The following is a 17556-nucleotide window of genomic DNA, read 5'->3' as shown; positions in this document are numbered from 1 at the left end:
GTTCGTACAGGACCAGTAGTTCAAGCTCTCTTTTAAAAACTCTAAAAAAAACAAAACTTGCCACATGGACCAGTAGTCTTCCTTCCTGCTGGTTCCAGTTGTCTCTCAAGCTGGTCTTCTTGCCAGGCTTCAAGAGGTCTCATCACAACCCCTTTCATGGACAAATAAAGACCAGGACCACCTTCTATGTGATCACATATGAGTGCAAGCCTACTTTTTCTGCACTGGAGAACCAGAGACCAGACTATCCTATTTCATAGGACCATTTATTATTGCAAAATAATTCCCTTTATAACTTATCCCCCTACAAATAAAGCTATATATATTTTATTAGCTGGATGGGCGGCAAAATAATGCTTTTGTACCATGTGCAGAGTTCCACTTAGTTCTCTGAATGATTACAATGTCATCTAACAGAGAAATCTCTTCTTGTTTTTGTTATGGATGGTTGCATTGATGACGTCATATAGATCTTGTTGTGTCTACAACAATCAGAAATGTTTTAACCCCATTTCACCTCCATAGATGAATGTAGTTCACTGTCACTGTTTCTTGAACATTTTGGAGTTCTCTATTGTGGAAAGGTGCCCAGCCATTGTAGTTCTCTGCATTATATTCTATTTGTCTTCTCCATTCAGCTCATGTCTCCCATGAAGAAAAAGGCACGGCCACGGTGGCGATGGAGATGTGCTTTTCAAGCTCAGTTTCCATTTACTGCAAAAAAATATATAGCTAATCTTCTGCGTAATTATTGACTTTGTGGCCATGGCATAAGTGAAAAGATTAATGGGGAAGTATGTTGACTCAGTCCACGTCACTGTTATCACTACAAACACAGAAGAGAAAACAAGGAACTTGTGATGTCATTGTGTTTTCATTGTGTGTTTGTGTGTTCTGGAGAGTCTGCGCAGTTTGTGTATATACTATATATGAAAATCCTCCCAACTTTCTGGGATGGGAAAAAGAAATATCTGCTAGCACAAAATATGTAGATATAGGGGAATGTCACTGCCACATTACACAGCTTCTACGGGGCAAAAATAATTGCCTAAAGCCAAAAGGGCTTTTTGGATGAACCCTTTATACTGGCATTTCCAAATAACAAATGCAATAAACAGGAGGTTGGATGGAAAGTTTTATGCAGTATAACAATTTCTGGTATACATATTTGGTTCAATATAACTTTGCTATTGAATTATATACTTCAGAACAAATATAGGAATAGGTTAAAAAGAAAACAGGACTGGGATTTGGTTCCCTAAAGGAAGGGTCTCTTTAAAGGAGGGCATCTTATGTGTGTGCTTATTTACACTGGTCAGCCAAAACATTTAAAACATTGGAAGGTGAAGAGAATAACATTAATGATCTGGTTACAATGACACCTGGCAATAGATCCGATATGTTAGGCAGCAGGAAGGAAAAATGGGTAAAGATCTGACTGACTGCAACAGGGACCAAATATTGATGGCTAAAGGACTGGGGTCAGAGCATCTCCAAAATTGTAGGTCTTTTGGGGTGTTAACTGTAAGTGGATAGTACCTACCAAAATAGTCCAGTGACAACCAGTGACCATAGTTATGGGAACCCAGTGGTAATTGACGCACAGGTGAAAGGGGTAGGCTAGAACATTTACTTCTACCCAACAGAAGAGCAACCTAATGTTGGCCACATGACAATAATTCAAAGCACGCCATGCATCATAACTTGTTGTGTATGGTGTTCTGTAACCATGGGGCAGCACGATTGCTCATGCTAAACCCTTTCCAATGCCAAAAACACCTATAATGGGCATGTGAGCATCACAACTCGACCATGGGGCAATAGAATGGTCAACCAATAGAATGTGGTCTAGTTGGATAAATCAGATTTGTTTGGATAATGTACATTGCTGGATGTTTACACATTGCTTACCTGGAGAAAATGGCAACAGAATAAACAATGGTAAGAAGGCAGAAGCAGTGAGACTTAAAGGATCTGCTGCCAATGCCGTGGTGCCAGATATTGCGGGGTGCCTTTAGAGTCTTGTGAGGTCCATGCTCTGATGGGTCAGAGTTATCTGGCACCTTAAGGGGGATGTAGTATTAGGCAGGAGGTTGTATTATTTCTTTACTTTTGGATAATTGCTGACTAAGTGAACCCATACAGAATCACTATGGGTTTCAAGCAACCCAGTATGTGCCAACCTAAATGCACAATACAGCACCGAATAATGGCATCACTTTGTATTCTTCATAATGTAGAATAGGTCCAGTTGCAACCTTACATTTTATCCCATAGCAATGTCAGGCTTTCCATACTGAACCAGGCCAACCAATCTCAGGCTCAACCCTCCTATGACCAAAATTCTTCACACTATAGCTGGGCACGTGACACCAATATTTTATACTTTAGCTTTGCAGCTTCCAGTCCACGCTTACCTCCACCAATCTCACATCAGGAAAGTGATTCAGAAAGCTGTAAATCCTAACCAGGTTGTCAAATTTTAGACCATGCAGTTGTACAAGGCAGTATGAATCACAAAACTGTATGATCCATAGTACTTCAGCTAGATATTTAGCCACATGAGTGGCCAGGGTTCTGCTTTAACTTTCTCAAAAACCTGCCATGAAATATTCTGTTGCAGCGGTCATAACATCCTTGAAAGCCTGACTTGTTATTCTGGGGTTGTGTATATTAAATATTTGTTTCAGGATACAGGAACTAAGAAGTCACATGAGAGTATTAATCAAAGCACAAGATAGATGTCACCTGATAAATTCAGTGATAATTTGCCCTTGGCTAATATGCAGTGTTTGCTCTGTCCAATCAGGTGCTTATTTGTTCTACAAACAGACCACATGGTCCAAATTGCAATTTAAATTGATATAAAAGACAGTATCACGTTACAAATCAGCTTTTATATTAGATAAATGCCTTCACCCATATGGATACAGTAGAAAATTCTTCCAGCACTCAATGCAGATAGTTAGCAGTAAAATACAGTTATGATCTGCAGGACTGCTTTAAAGTAGAAAATAAACTAGATACTGTTAAACTCTCCACGATCCTAATCCAATCAGTCCTATGCAGTCTCATCTTCCTTCTTATTCCTGGCATGGACTGGGGCCTATTTTTTTGGTGATTGCCACGGCAGTAAAAATGGGGGGCAGGTCCTTTGTTTCCAGTTAAAAAAAAGTATAAAAAAACAAAAAAATCAATATATAAAAGGGTTAGCTTCTCTTTTAAATAATGTAAAAAATGTGATAATAGCTCTTCTCTAAACCCCAATTTTGGATCTGCACGGATTTCAGTTTTAAAGAATTAACTCCAGCTTTCCTTTACATTAAGCTATATAGCAGATGAATATTGGGGAATGGGGGGTGGAATAATGTCAGGGGAGTAAACTTCATTATTATCATTGTGTTGGTGTCTGTTGTAGAGCTTTCAACATTCCCGTTGATAATCTGCCATCTGTCAAGTCTACAGTGTAATGTAATAGTGTTTATACTTGCCAGGGTGTTCTGTTTCTATATAAATACATGATCTAACCCCATCAGAAGGAACTAATTCTGTGTACACAAACCAACAGAGAAGTCTTGTCTTTCCTCCTCTGTCAGACAATAGGCCGGTCCTTTATGGGTTTAAAGAAGAAGTGCAGGAACCACAAATGTTTATATTATATACGGCAAGTGAATAGTGAATTTGTTTCAATTTGCTATTTATTTGTGTGACCTGGAGACATGCACATAGTGGGGTGAAGAATAGTAGATTGCCATTTCTTTGTCCTTTCTTTTTGTGATTTTTAAAGGTTGCTTTGAGCGCTATAAAGTGCCAATCGGCATTTCCATTGACTTGATGAAGGATGGAAGTTGTCTTGGACTCTGGACTCGTCTTTGATGTTCCTTATTCAATTCTTGGATCTTTACTCAAGGCACCTTAAATCAAGATACCGCATTGGGCAAGAGAAGTCTATTCATGGACTTTTTTTTTGTTTTTTTGCAAATGCTGGGAACCAATATTGTTCCATGTGACCATTTTCCATGTGTTTTGGATCATCTAAGCCCTGGCAAAGCCACCTGACCAGAGCGCCAATAGGGCTATACAAGGATAAATGGCGGAGCTGATACTGTTGCAGAATATTGTTACAAAGAAACAATGTATTCATGTAGACTTGTAAAGTCAATGAATGGTTTGCATTTAAAGATTTGGTCTCCTTGATCAACAACTCAACTTTGGCCTTGGTTAAGAATATAGATTTTGGCATGAAAGGCATTTACCCATTATGGAGACCACAGAGAAAGAAGACCAGCAGTCTTCTGTACATATTGCTACACTTTTGGTCTGATATATTATCACCAAGACTGGAGAAGAATGACTATCATGAGAGAACCTGGGTGATTCAACAAACTTGGAATGGATTTCAATTATTTGGCAAATATTTTCAATCCTGAACCAGATCCATTCAAGGTTTGCTTGATCACTCAGGTTCTCCCATTTTAGTTTATCTTCTGAAGTCTCAGCCCTTTATGTATACAGTACATGTTCCAAAACAAGGTCCAGAAAACCGTCAATGTTCACTTTTCAAACAATTGGTTAATGAATTATTGAAGTCAGGTCTCCCCCCCTCCCATATGGTATCATAAAACGATATGGTTAAGAGTTACGATAGGGAAGAAGCGCTATCATCGTTATTTCCTTCTCTTTTTTTTTTTTTGGAGTTGGGTAAATAAAATCCCCGCCACCTGTTCACATTACATCATCGGTTCTAGAGAACTTAACTTGTGCATGATAAGCAGTGAACTGAGAAGATCTTTGTATTGTGTGCGCTCAAAGCACTGATGTCATGCCAGATGATGTCACTCCGCTCTTGTATCATTGCCATAGTGTCCGAGCAGGTGGGAATCCTGAAGCTGATGTCATAGTAAAGAAAAAAGAAAAAAAGGATACATTGTAGCCGTTCTTTGTGCAAGTAAAATCCATCAGCCTTCCATTGTATAGTATTAAAGGGAAAGGTTTAAACATTGCCTGGTTCCTTAAAGGAAAACTCCAATATTATTCTTAGCTTCTCTCAAAGCCTTACTTTATATTCTTGTGAGATTTTGCTCATCTTCAAATTTTTGCCTGTTTTTGCATAGTATCCTATGTAGCCCAAGGCAACCAATCCACTTTATGTTTTCTGTCATCTTGATTATATAAAAGTATTATTGGTTGCTCTGAGCTATATAGCACTCCAGCTGAATTCTTCATTCTTGATTGCGTAGGCACAAACATGTGTAGTAACCGCATGATGTCTCTCCATAAAATATTTTGCTTTTCCAGAAATATTTGCCATAATTAAGTTGTAACATATTAGCTCTTCATTTTAGTAACTTCTAGGTGGGTGCATAGTTGGTAGAAACAAGCTGAGCAATAGAGTAAAGTGTTTGTGTGTACAAATCTCATAGTATATAAATATATATATATATATACTTATATAAAAATATATATAAAATGTTTTGTTGGCAGGTGGCGGCTCCTATATCATGACCCAGCCTGGTGGTTACTGAAAAGTGCCGGGTGGTACACCCAGCTAAAAATATATATATATATTTGTATATGTATGCCAATCTCTATGTTCCTACCACCCCTTTTTGGCTGGGTGGTTACTGAAAAACTGGGCTCAATACAGGGGCACTGGACAGATGGGGCATAATACATGGACAATGGAAATATGGGTCATACTAAAAGGGTGGACATTTTTAAACTGCATGACTTGTTAAGAAAATTGTGGGCAGCTTGGTGGCTCAGTGGTTAGCACACTGGTCTAGATTTGAATCTCGTCCAGGACACTATCTGCATGGAGTTTGCACGTTCCCCCGTGTTTGCGTGGGTTTCCTCCGGGTACTCCCATATCCCAAAAACATGCAGTTAGGTTAATTGGCTTCCCCCTAAAATTTACCTTAGACTGTATTATTGACATATGACTATGGTAGGGACATTAGATTGTGAGCTCCTTTGTGGCATAGCATGTGCAGAGTTCTCCCCAGGCACTTTTAGCTGGGCGCACCCCCCGGCCCTTTTCAGCACCCACCCGGCTTTTTTTGGGTGGTTACCAAAGAGTTTGGTCACAATACAGGGGCTGCCACCCACCTAAAATTTCTTCCCACCCAGCTTAAAAAAATTTCTGGGTTGAGCGCTGATGTGACATGACTATGGACTTTGTACAGCGCTTCCTAATATGATGGTGCTATATAAATACTGTGTAATAATAATAATAAAACCTATATGTGGGGCACTGCGATCTAAATTTTTAGAAACGCGGTGTGTGTAGTGCAGTGATTCATGATAATCGTATCCACTCTTCTTTATAAATTAGCCCATTAGACAATCCTAGATTTCTTTGGTCATATTTTATGTTTTTCTAATTCTCTTAGGGTTTTTTTTTCTAATTGCAAGCCAACACCTTTATTTTAAACAGTACACAGCGATCTCTCCGTGGTCTCTTCTCCTGGCCAAAATCCCAAATGTCTTTCTTATATCTTTAATTATAGTGAGCGTTGCTGGTGATTCACTTCCATTGTTCCCTTTGTGGCGTGCTTTCGTTATTACCGTTGACCTGTGTGCTGCAGTTCATATGTCACCCTCACAGCTGTATAACCACAGAAAAGGAAGGACTTAGTCCATGGATACAAAACCAACATCAAACTGTAACAAACTGCTTTTTTTCTTTTTTTAAACTGCTAGGATCAGTAAAAAAGAATCTAAATGTAGCTTTATTTTTATATAACTTTTCTAAAATGTGACTTTTTTTATTGTGGCTAGTGAGAGGTTAGATTTTAGTGCTGTCTGTGGGAGTTAGGAGCATTTTGCTTTGTTTTCTGTGCGGTCACAAGGACAGAATATGGGACATAAGATTGGAGACAGTTTAGATAGGGCTTTGTGCCACAAAAAATTTAAAAGACAAATGGATAATAATAAATAGAATAGATACGAATAGTATGACACCATATATAGCCAAAATCCAAATAAATGTTTTTCATTTGTGAGTACTTTATTATGTATTTGTTGGAATTTGTTTACATTTTTTAATCATTATTAATTTTTAATTTTTATTTTGTAATATTATTTTTTCTCTTTTTATTTTTTCACTTTCTGTTTTGTGCTTCCTTTAAAATTAAATTAGAAATATTAATAAAATATAGACAAATGAATCTCTGATCTATTTATAGGCAAAATAAAGGTTAAGGGTGGCACAAATAATGTTATGAATGTATCAATATATACAAAGCAGATCATTTAGTTAGTATTTATAAAATTGATTCTGTTATGTTAAATCAGATGGGAATAGCATTGTATAAATAGGTCTGTATACATAGCATTTGGGAACTCTTTTTAACTTATTTTTTGGGTTATGGCAGTGTCTCAATCTTTTTACCATAGGAAAACCTTTGAAAAAACTTTCAGGTCTTCTGGGAACCCCTTCTATAATTATTATATCCCATCACAGGGATTATATATCCCATTATTATATCCCATATACAGATCACAGTATATTAGTGTGGCGGTCATTGGGAAGAATTCCTCTTACATTGCTGGCCAGTGGGAAGAATGTCACCCCTACAGATAACAGAAAGATAATTGGGGTCACCTTAACTGACCTGAGAGGTGCAAATTGCTCAATGAACCCCTGGAAACCTCTGGAGGAACCCTGGTTGAGCAACTCCTCTTCCTGTGTCACTGTCTGTTATTTGCAACCCTTATTTAATGTACAGCGCTGTGTAATATGTTGGCACCATAAAAATCTTGTTTATGAATAATAATAATAATAATAATAATAATAATGGGTTAGGGCCATGTTTTGCAGCAGTTGTCATTAACAGGGTTGTTTTCTTATATATACTTTATTGTTGGGTATTAAACACTTTCATATTTTTATGTCTTTATATATGATATTTTCGCTGTGGGTTTAGAAGGAATTAGGAACGGTGTTGTATAATTGTCATTATGAACCCACAGTGGTTGTACAGCTCTGGTATTTATGTGCCAATTCTAATTATTCATGCAGGCAAATATTGGATAACATTTTGCCTTGAAAGACCACATACTAAAAATCTGCATATTATTTTGTCATTTCAGGTGGACTCAGCAGTTTTAAACAGAACCACGAAAACCTGTGTGATAATTCCCTCCAACTCCAAGATTGCCCGGATGGTGGCGGGGCCTCAGCGGTGACCATCACACTACCTCAGTCCGTCCCTAGCACTCCGGATATAGAGAACGCAGAACTGACCCCCATCCTTCCTTTTCTTTTCCTGGGCAATGAACACGATGCCCAGGATTTGGAGAAGATGCAGAGAATGAACATAGGGTATATCGTCAACGTAACCACTCACCTTCCCCTTTACCACTATGAGAAAGGTATCTTCAATTACAAACGTCTCCCAGCAACAGACAGCAACAAGCAGAATCTCAGGCAGTACTTTGAGGAGGCGTTTGAGTTTATAGGTAAGATTCTTTAAATTCTTTAAAATTTAAATTCATTTACCATTGGAGAAATGTGATGTTTGCCAGATTGACCACTTTAGAAAATGCATTATATGGCTAACCCTTGTGGACACCTGACTATCACATCTATATGAGCTTGTTGGACTTCCCATTTCAAAACCATGGCCATTGATATGTAGTTGAACACTTTCCACTTACTTTGTGGTTATATATCCTCCACTCTTTTGGGAAGGCTGTCTATAACATTTAGGCATGTGTCTGCAGGAATTTTTTACCAATTAGGCCAAAAGAGCATTTATGAGGTCTGGTCCAAAGACCTGGCTTTTACCGTTCTGTTTCATATCAGTGATGTTCAATAGAGTTGAAGTTGGAGCTTCTTGCAGGAAACTTGGGTTCCTCCACATCAAATTCATTAACCATGTATATATGGTGCCTATTTTGTACACATAGACCCAGTCATGCTGGAAAAGAAAAGGACTTTACCTAAACTGTTTATGTAAAATTGGATGAGCACAATTGTTAATCGAATGTTCACGGAAAAGATCTGACATCAATCAAACTCCACTCTTTGCCATATAGTACAGTACAGAATTTCTCAACCAGGGTTCCTCCAAAGGTTGCTGGGGCTTCCTTAAGCTATGAGCAATTTGTGCCTCTCATGTCAGTTTAAATGACCCCAATGATCTTTTTGGCTATCTGAATGGGTGGCATTCCCACCAATGGACAGCAATCTAAGAGGAATTCTTCCCACCACCACACTAATGTACCATGAGCTGTAAATTTAGTAATTAAAGAAGGGGTTCCATTAAGACCAGAACCACAGTTTCAGGGTTCCCCCAAGGCTGAGAAACCCTGATATAGTATATTAATTGCTGGTACTTTGGCAATATTACCATTGATGTTGGGGTTTCCATGCCCCGTGCACTGAACTGCTTGCACTTCACATGGTCCTAATGATATGTGTGCTAGGCAATCCTTAGGGTGGAGGGTACTATACTCCAACTTCCACATTTTGCAATGAGAACCAAAGTTTGAGGAAATGCACAAATTTGATACACGAGGTGGGATTTTTATATAATGTTAGGGACTTTCCAATGTTTTTTCTGATGTAGGGAGGGTTACGTAACATTTTATGAAAATATTTTTATGTAAATCGCTGAAACCAGATCTTTTAGTTTTGAATAAAGAAGGAAGGTTCAGAACCATTATAAAGATATTTTTTTTCAACTTGTGTCACGTAGCAGTGCTCAACCCAGAATTTTTTTTGAGCCGCGTGGGATTGTAAGCGGATGAAATCACCATAGGGGAGTCATGTACAGCAATAAAAGTCGCTGCAGGTATATATATGTATAAGGTTGTAATTCTTTCATCTAACCAAATGTTTTGCTTATCTTTCAGAGGAAGCTCATCAATGTGGGAAAGGCTTGCTCATCCACTGTCAGGCAGGAGTCTCACGCTCAGCCACCATCGTGATCGCCTACCTGATGAAGCACACACGGATGACCATGACAGACGCCTACAAATTTGTCAAAGGAAAGCGACCAATCATATCCCCCAACCTAAACTTCATGGGCCAGTTATTGGAGTTTGAAGAAGACTTAAATAATGGTATCACACCACGAATTCTTACGCCAAAGCTAATCGGTGTGGAGACTGTGGTGTAACAAAAACATTTTATCAAAAAATCTTCAAGAGGAAGGGAAAAAAAAGTTTTCCAGATAAAAAAATATTTTCAGGATGGAGGATTAAATCTGAAGTCGGAGCAGCTTGATTTTTTTTTCATCTTTTGGTGCCCCTTTTGTCACCTTGGCCAACAAATAATAGGCCAAGGCTAGAATTTTTTGAGAAAAAAATAAATCTATGGTGATCGGGGGTCTGTGCGGGTTCATAGACTGAAGGAAGGAGTGCTGTTTATGCAATACAGCTATGAAAATATGCATATGGGCCAGACCATAGCTCCAAGGAGATTAAAAAGACAAAAAATGAAGAATCTGCCATAAAAAGATTGTTTAAGTGGCAAAAAAATTAGAACCGGTTAACTCTGGGTGTGTTATGTTCTATTTTTATATTTGGGCTAATAGGGTTTCATTGACACAGAACTTGACCATTTGTTGCCCTCAGTGGCTTCTTGTGCAATAATTTTGTTTTGAGTGTGAGAATTGTAAGAACTGATTGAATGTTTTTTTGAGTTTGCCTACTATGTGCAGGGTAGGTAGCCATTTTTGTCGGCTGAACCAATAGCGACATTGATCTGCTGGCGGCATCTCCGAGACATAAGGTATGACGCTCCTTGTGTCTCCATGATACTGAATATTGTACACTATATTGTCACATGGTTGTGGACATCTAACCATCACACCTATTATATGGGTAGACCAACACTCCCCAAAATGATTGAGTGTCGGTATTTAGAATGATAGGAACTGTCAATACAATATACACAGACATTTAAGAAAATTGTTCACTTCTAACCATGTGATAACCATTTGGGGAGGCCCCTTCCATTCCATAACAGCATCCTTGTGCACAAAACCAACTCCATTAAGGAATTGGGCCTGATTTATTAAAGCTCATCAAGACTGGAGAAGATAGACCATCATTGGAGAACCTGGGTGGTTCAACAAACCTCCAGTGCATTTCTTAAAAATAATTTGCTTTTAGTTGGCAAATGTTTTCAATCTGTTTCAGGTTTGCTGGTTCACCCATGATAGTTTATCTTCACCAGTCTTGGAGAGATTTAATAAATCAGACCTTTTGCTCAATCAATTTGGTGTGCAGAAAGATGAAAGGTCTACAAAAATCCCTTTCCCCAACCTGAGGTTCACCTTTAAGATGAATTAGAAAGCCAAATATGGCATCCCAGTCTTCCTATCCAACCTCAATACCTGGCCTCACGAAAGCTTTTTTGACTCAATGGTCACCGTGTACCACAGACAAATCCCGTCTAAAGCATTCTACAAGCATGGACGCTTTGTTGGATGTCCACCAAGCTCATGTAGATGTGATGGTGAAGGGTCCGCAAACATTTGGTATTTATAGTGTACCTCCCAATGTAACCCAATCTGGGACACATTTAAAGTGCAAGTTTGCCTCTATACTATTTGATGTGTGTTTTCCCATTTTCTCAGTTATATTTAATGATTTTTGATATCCCTTTTTTATATTTCTCCATTTCTTCCTCCTGACCCCGCCTGAATTTTTCTTGTTTGGTTGTCATCGCTGATCGGTCAACAAAAAGAGCCTGTATATGTACAGAACAAAATGGTGGCCAGAACCTTTTTAAGCTTACCTAAATACGAGTCACATAAACTTCAAGGGTGAATCTGTGCATGCAGATTCTTTAAAGAGAATCAGTGATAATTGGGCTAATGCAAGAGTTATATGTGCCCCTACTTCATTTAATTTTCCAAAGCTATCACAGATGATGAAGTAAATGGAGTGGTAAAGCTTGTTTCTGGTGCAAATATCTCTAGGTCATTGGTTGCAGCAATTAGAAGAGAGCCAATAGAAGATTGAGTTTCATGTTTCTTATAAACCAGAATGGATTTTTGGTCACACGCTTTGTAACCAAAAACTGCCAAACCATTTTGGGGGGGTTTAATAGACCCAGTGCTAAGAGCTGGTGATACTTGGAACAGAAAATTGATATACTATACTTCAAATGATGGTATCTTAGTCAATTATTCATACCAGATTGATAGACTAGACACCTGATCAGGGTATACACCTGTTCCAATGATATTATATAAATCCTCTATTCAAATTCTTTGCAGATTGATGAGGAGCCCCCACTAAATTGTGTATAATGCTTCAGCTTGAAAATTAGAGAGATGTGAAACTTAGTTTTCTTTATGTGCCTAACCTCACACATTATCTAGCAGTTCCATTGCTAAATTACTGAGTTCTGTAGTTACCAAGAATGTATACAGCCACATAAGTCTGTTATCTTATGTAGTTATGTACATCCAAGAGCTGGGAGAGTGTGCAAAGACAGGCAGTTGAAAGGTAGCAGCTGTCAGCCTGCAAGTGACCTCTGAGCCATTACTCTCAAGTTAAAGAGTCAAACATGATGTAATAAAAGCTAATAAGGGCAAATATTGTGTTTCAGTGTGGGGTATAGCAAATTGGGTTTTGTTCTCCAAGCCTAAATATGACTGATTTTCTTTAAACCCTTTTTCAAAACAAATGGTAATAAATGGAAATCTAAAGCACTTAATTGTATTAATTAAAGTTGTGCCATCATAATAGAAACACAGATGTTAGCAGAACATTCTAACAATGCTCTCCTCCCATCTTCAACACCTTGAGCCGCTTACCTGGGACAAGTATATGGATAAGGAATCCTGACCTTTCTAATCTGCAAACTTCTTCTCACTCATGGACTCAGACATTACTGGAGTCAACTGAGAAGGAAAAGGTCATCAAAGGTGTTCCCATATTTGATGATAGGTTCACTTGGAGCATATACCCGAGGAGCACTAAAAGGGAAATCTCATTGTATGTTCCCGATATGCTTTGGGAACTCCTTGGCTTCAGGTCAAGAGATTTGTTTTCAATCATGTGGCTCAATACAGCCAAACACACATCAAAAGAATTTGCTTGGCATTTAACTGTTTGGTGTTACAAGGAAGTCAATGTGCCTTGATGCTACATCCTCCACCTACTAAACTGCTCATTTCACAAAGCACTTTATTGGGGTGCAGGTTAAAAGACCAGAAGGAGAACATAGGCCCTAGATGAGCATCTTCAGCCATGCAAGTTATACAGCCAATAGTTTAAGGACACCTAACCATTGCACCCACTGTATACCAAAAAACATATAAACAGCCCTCCATATTATTAAATTTAAGTGCTTCCAGTGAATGGAGCTGTGACAGCTTACAAAGACATCATAGACAGTTGTGACCTACCAATCTTATGGCATCAGTTTGAAGACGGCCCATTTCTGGCCCAGTATGACTCTGTGCCCCTTTGGAGAAGCCAATTTCTTAAAGACATGGTATGATTAATGTGCACAAAGCTATGGCCTCAACTCTACTAAATATGTTTAGGAACTGGAACACTGAATGTGAAACAGTCTTCTTCTGAATGGGCAAAAATCCATGGGGACACATTTCAGTCTTCCCTGACGAGTGAAGGCTGCTCTTCAAAGGGGTAGAGGTGGAGGAAACAACTTCATATAATGGTCATGGTTTAGGATAAGGATGTCCACATGCTTATGTAGGTGTGATGATCAGGTGTTCACATGGTTCTATAGTGTATTGATCCAAAAATAGGCATAATGGCACACACAATACATCAAAAACATTTCACTGGCCACAAATGTTACAACCAGTACATTTTCTTTTAATCTAACTACATCATAGCAATAGGAGTTATGAGCAGATCTGAAGCCCCAAAAATTGAAATTGAACATGTGTTCTCCCTTCTTAGCTGTACATATTCACCAACTCTTTGGTCTGCCATAAGTTTTAGGAGAAGTAATTGGAGGTTCTGTGAACGCTAAAAGTCCTAGTGCAAAATTTACATCCAAAGGATTCTCTCTCTTCACCCTTTGATACTTAACCAAACATGGTATGGGTATTAAGTGAGTCCCATTCTCCCCCATACCCAAACTTATTGCATTAGGCACAACCCAGGTTTATCTAAAGTTTGCTAGTATGGTAAACTTTTTTAAATCCTCCAAAACTTTGTAGTTGGGGCATTATGGTTTTTAATTGGCTAGCACTCTTACCTTGCAGCAGTCTGACACAAGAACAATGTCCTCGTGGAATGTTCTCCCCATGTTGGCATAAGTTTCCACCCACATTCCAAAAACATATTGGTGGTTTATCCTCCTCCAAATTGGCCTGTTGGACACTAGCCTTAGACTATGGTACGGACAATAGATTTCAAGAACAGTTAGTGACATGACTATACACCCTGTAAATTGCTGCATAAATGCATTATCATACCAATATGGGGGAATACCTAAATGGATGTAAATGAAAATAATTGCTGAATTGCTATGCACTGCATACCAGAAGGTAGATTTAAAGGTGACTGTACAATCATATTGAAACCTTTGTGGCCAGATAAGCACCAAAAAAACTCATCTTACCCCCAAAAAATGATATTTGAGGCATAGGGGAAATTATGGTGGGTCACATTGATTTCCTCCATCCCTACAAACAGCACTGGACATTTTGACTCCGCTCCCCAACTGATTCTCACTTCTCCAACTGAATATATTTTAAAAGGAAAATGCAACATGGAGTGTGAGACTTCTATTTCCTGAAGCTCATGGGTGAATCCAGGGCCCAGCTGCAGAAAAAGCCCCAAGAGATATTAGTAAATCAGGAATGAGTCTACCTTTAATTTCTGTCCTGAGCTTAAACCCCCCAGTTGAACCCACCCATTCCTGTTGCTGTTTTTTCAAGTTCCCAGAGTGTCCCAGAGCAGCCCAGTTGGGAATTGTACAGAATGACTGCCGATGTAGCCGCAGATGCACTTATATGGTGAAAAATGCCAGCACTAAGATAGAAGGATTTGCAGAAGCAATTATCATATATATTTTTTGTTTTAATTTGACTCTGGTTATGGTGCCATAAACCTTGTTCAATATGTATATCAGAATGTAAAAAAAACAAATAAAAGGTTTTATTTTAACTATTTTTTTGCACAAAATATAGGCGTGTTCCTGTTGTCTGTGTAAAATGTCATTTTGACTATAAAACCGGTAAAATCTAATTTCTACTATGTGTCTGGCTTTTTTTTTGTGAGTTGGAGAACATTTTTCTTTCTGCTTTATGCTGTCGCAAGACTGGGAAAACCATAGCTGGTGTTAGATTGCACTGATGGTTGGGAGCCGTGTGTTGACTGTTTCCTAGCCACAGACAACTCCTCCGCGCAGGAGGATGCTTTAATCAATGGCTTACTGGCTGCTGTCCATAGTGCATGAAAGGTGGCAGTGATTCACATCAACTCCCATTTTTTCAAACTTGCCTACCAGGCTTCTTCTGTCATTTGAAACCATCACTACTTCCCACACTACATATCTCCCATCCTTTTGTGTGTGAAATTCCCCCACCTACTAGATTGTAAGCTCTTCGGGGCAGGGTCCTCTCCTCCTGTATCACTGTCTGTATTAGTCTGTCATTTGCAATCCCTATTTAATGTACAGCGCTGCGTAATATGTTGGCGCTATATAAATCCTGTTTATTAATAATAATAATAATATTAACTCATTGACCGACTATTAAAATCAACTCTAAATATTCCAAATGAGCATGGCAGGGCTGGCGACCTTAGAGTCATTTCAGATTTTCGATGAGCAACAGCATTCTGCCGCAGACTCCTAACTAAAGTCCCAACCTTTCCCATTCAAGTACCATTTAATGATGTAGTTACCAAAAGCAATGTGACGCTTTTGGCCATTCGATTGTTGACCGAAGTTCTGATCCACATGCCCGAGCAAATTTTGTTTCCAGCAGTTTGTCTCTCCTGGTGGCACAGGAGCAGTTTGCAGTGCAGCTGGGAGCTGCCAACTGAATTGTTTGGCACCAAGGGTCTGAAAAGGTCCTAAGGGTCAGACTATCATTTCAATCATCAGCACCCCTGGTAGCCATAAAGGCCAATGTAGCTGCTTGTAGGTTGTTGCTCCCTTGTTGGCCTGAAATGTTTCAGATTTTAAAAGGATCGCTAGTGTGTCATACCCATTTCTAAAGCTATATAAACACTTTTATATGCTTTTTACATCAAACTATTCCCTGACCAGACTCACAATCGATTCTTTTATGGGCACTCCAGTCTATATCAAATAGCCAAATGTTTGAGAACACCTTACCATATATATGTAGGTGAACACCCGTCTAAATTAATGAAATCGGATGTTTCCAGTGAATGCAACGGTTAATGCTACAGCATGCAAATACAATATAAATAGCCATTTTTCATAGCCAAATTCCAACATTGTGATGACAGGTTGGGAAAGACCCAACATGACTGTGCTCATGCCAACCCTAACTACATAGTTTGATAAGATTGGTGTGAAGGAGCTCAAATGACTGTCAAAGATTTCTGATTTTACCCCATCGAACTTCTTGGGATGATTTTTTGGCTGAATTGACAAACATTTATTTGCTCAGACGCGTCAAGAATCCTTCAGAAAAAAAGTGGAGGCTGTTATAACTGTCAAAAGAGTCCAACACTGTTTTAAAGTCATGGCTTTGGAATGGGATGTCCAACATGTTTGTAATTTATAAGTGTAATGGTCAGGTGTCCATTAACATTTGGCCATATAGTCTAGTTCTTCATTATAATTGGAATTAGATGGAATATCCTCAAATAATGAAGAGATCGTTCAAATATTCACTCATCTACTAGCTGACTTCTGAAGGGGCATCTGTCCATCCATTATAGACCATATGTGCTATTCCTCATCAAATCAGACCCAAATCCATGCAGACCACTTCTTTGTTAAAAGATAATTTCTAACAAAAAGCGTAATTGTTACATCCACTTGTTGCCTTGGTTAGATCACCAGTCAACCGTCAAGTCATTTTTCTCATTACTGACCATACCTCATCCTTTCCAATGGGTTCTCATGAACTTGGTACCAGATATATTGTATCAAGTTCAATATTGTATCATTGTGTCAGATATTTTCAGTATTATTACTGAGATTACAGTTTCCCCCACAATGCCTTAATCTGCTATTCTTTTTAAAAGGATTGAACTTTATCTGTTCAGGTATCATTAAAATCACCATTCCTATCCTAGAATATGTTGGCATAGTCAGACTCTTGCAGACTTGCATTTTCTGGAAAATACTTATTAAACTTTATCTAAGGCGCAAATATTTTTTATTAGTTTGGGCCATAGGGGTTATCCAATAGAACATTTGTAAGGTTTTATTTGTCGTCTTATAGGAAGATTTGTTGTGGTGACCATTATCACAAGGACAGAAATTGATGAAGAATTCAAAATCATGGTGACCATTGCCATTGGATTATAAATTATTGTGATATTGTTTACCAGAACAGGAATCATGGAGAATAAAGATCCGGGCATAATAAAGATTTAATCGTGTATAGGCATCATACCTTAAACAGG

At 38.5% G+C, this 17556-nt stretch overlaps 1 protein-coding gene across 1 annotated transcript in view; it reads left to right on the top strand.

Annotated features, from left to right (window-relative positions):
* DUSP10 (dual specificity phosphatase 10) overlaps window positions 1-15192 on the top strand; it is a 48173-nt gene extending 32981 nt beyond the window's left edge. The window contains exons 3-4 of the mRNA XM_072409891.1: window positions 8095-8463; window positions 9862-15192. Coding sequence (XP_072265992.1) covers window positions 8095-8463; window positions 9862-10127 — 635 coding nt within the window. The 3' untranslated portion in view covers window positions 10128-15192. The remainder of the gene's footprint in view (window positions 1-8094; window positions 8464-9861) is intronic.
* Window positions 15193-17556: the final 2364 nt, after the last annotated feature.

The sequence above is a fragment of the Pyxicephalus adspersus genome, chromosome 4 (assembly GCF_032062135.1).
Source record: "Pyxicephalus adspersus chromosome 4, UCB_Pads_2.0, whole genome shotgun sequence".
NCBI lineage: Eukaryota > Metazoa > Chordata > Amphibia > Anura > Pyxicephalidae > Pyxicephalus > Pyxicephalus adspersus.
Note: the sequence above shows the minus strand (reverse complement) of the source record. Positions and strands in the feature narration are given on the sequence as shown.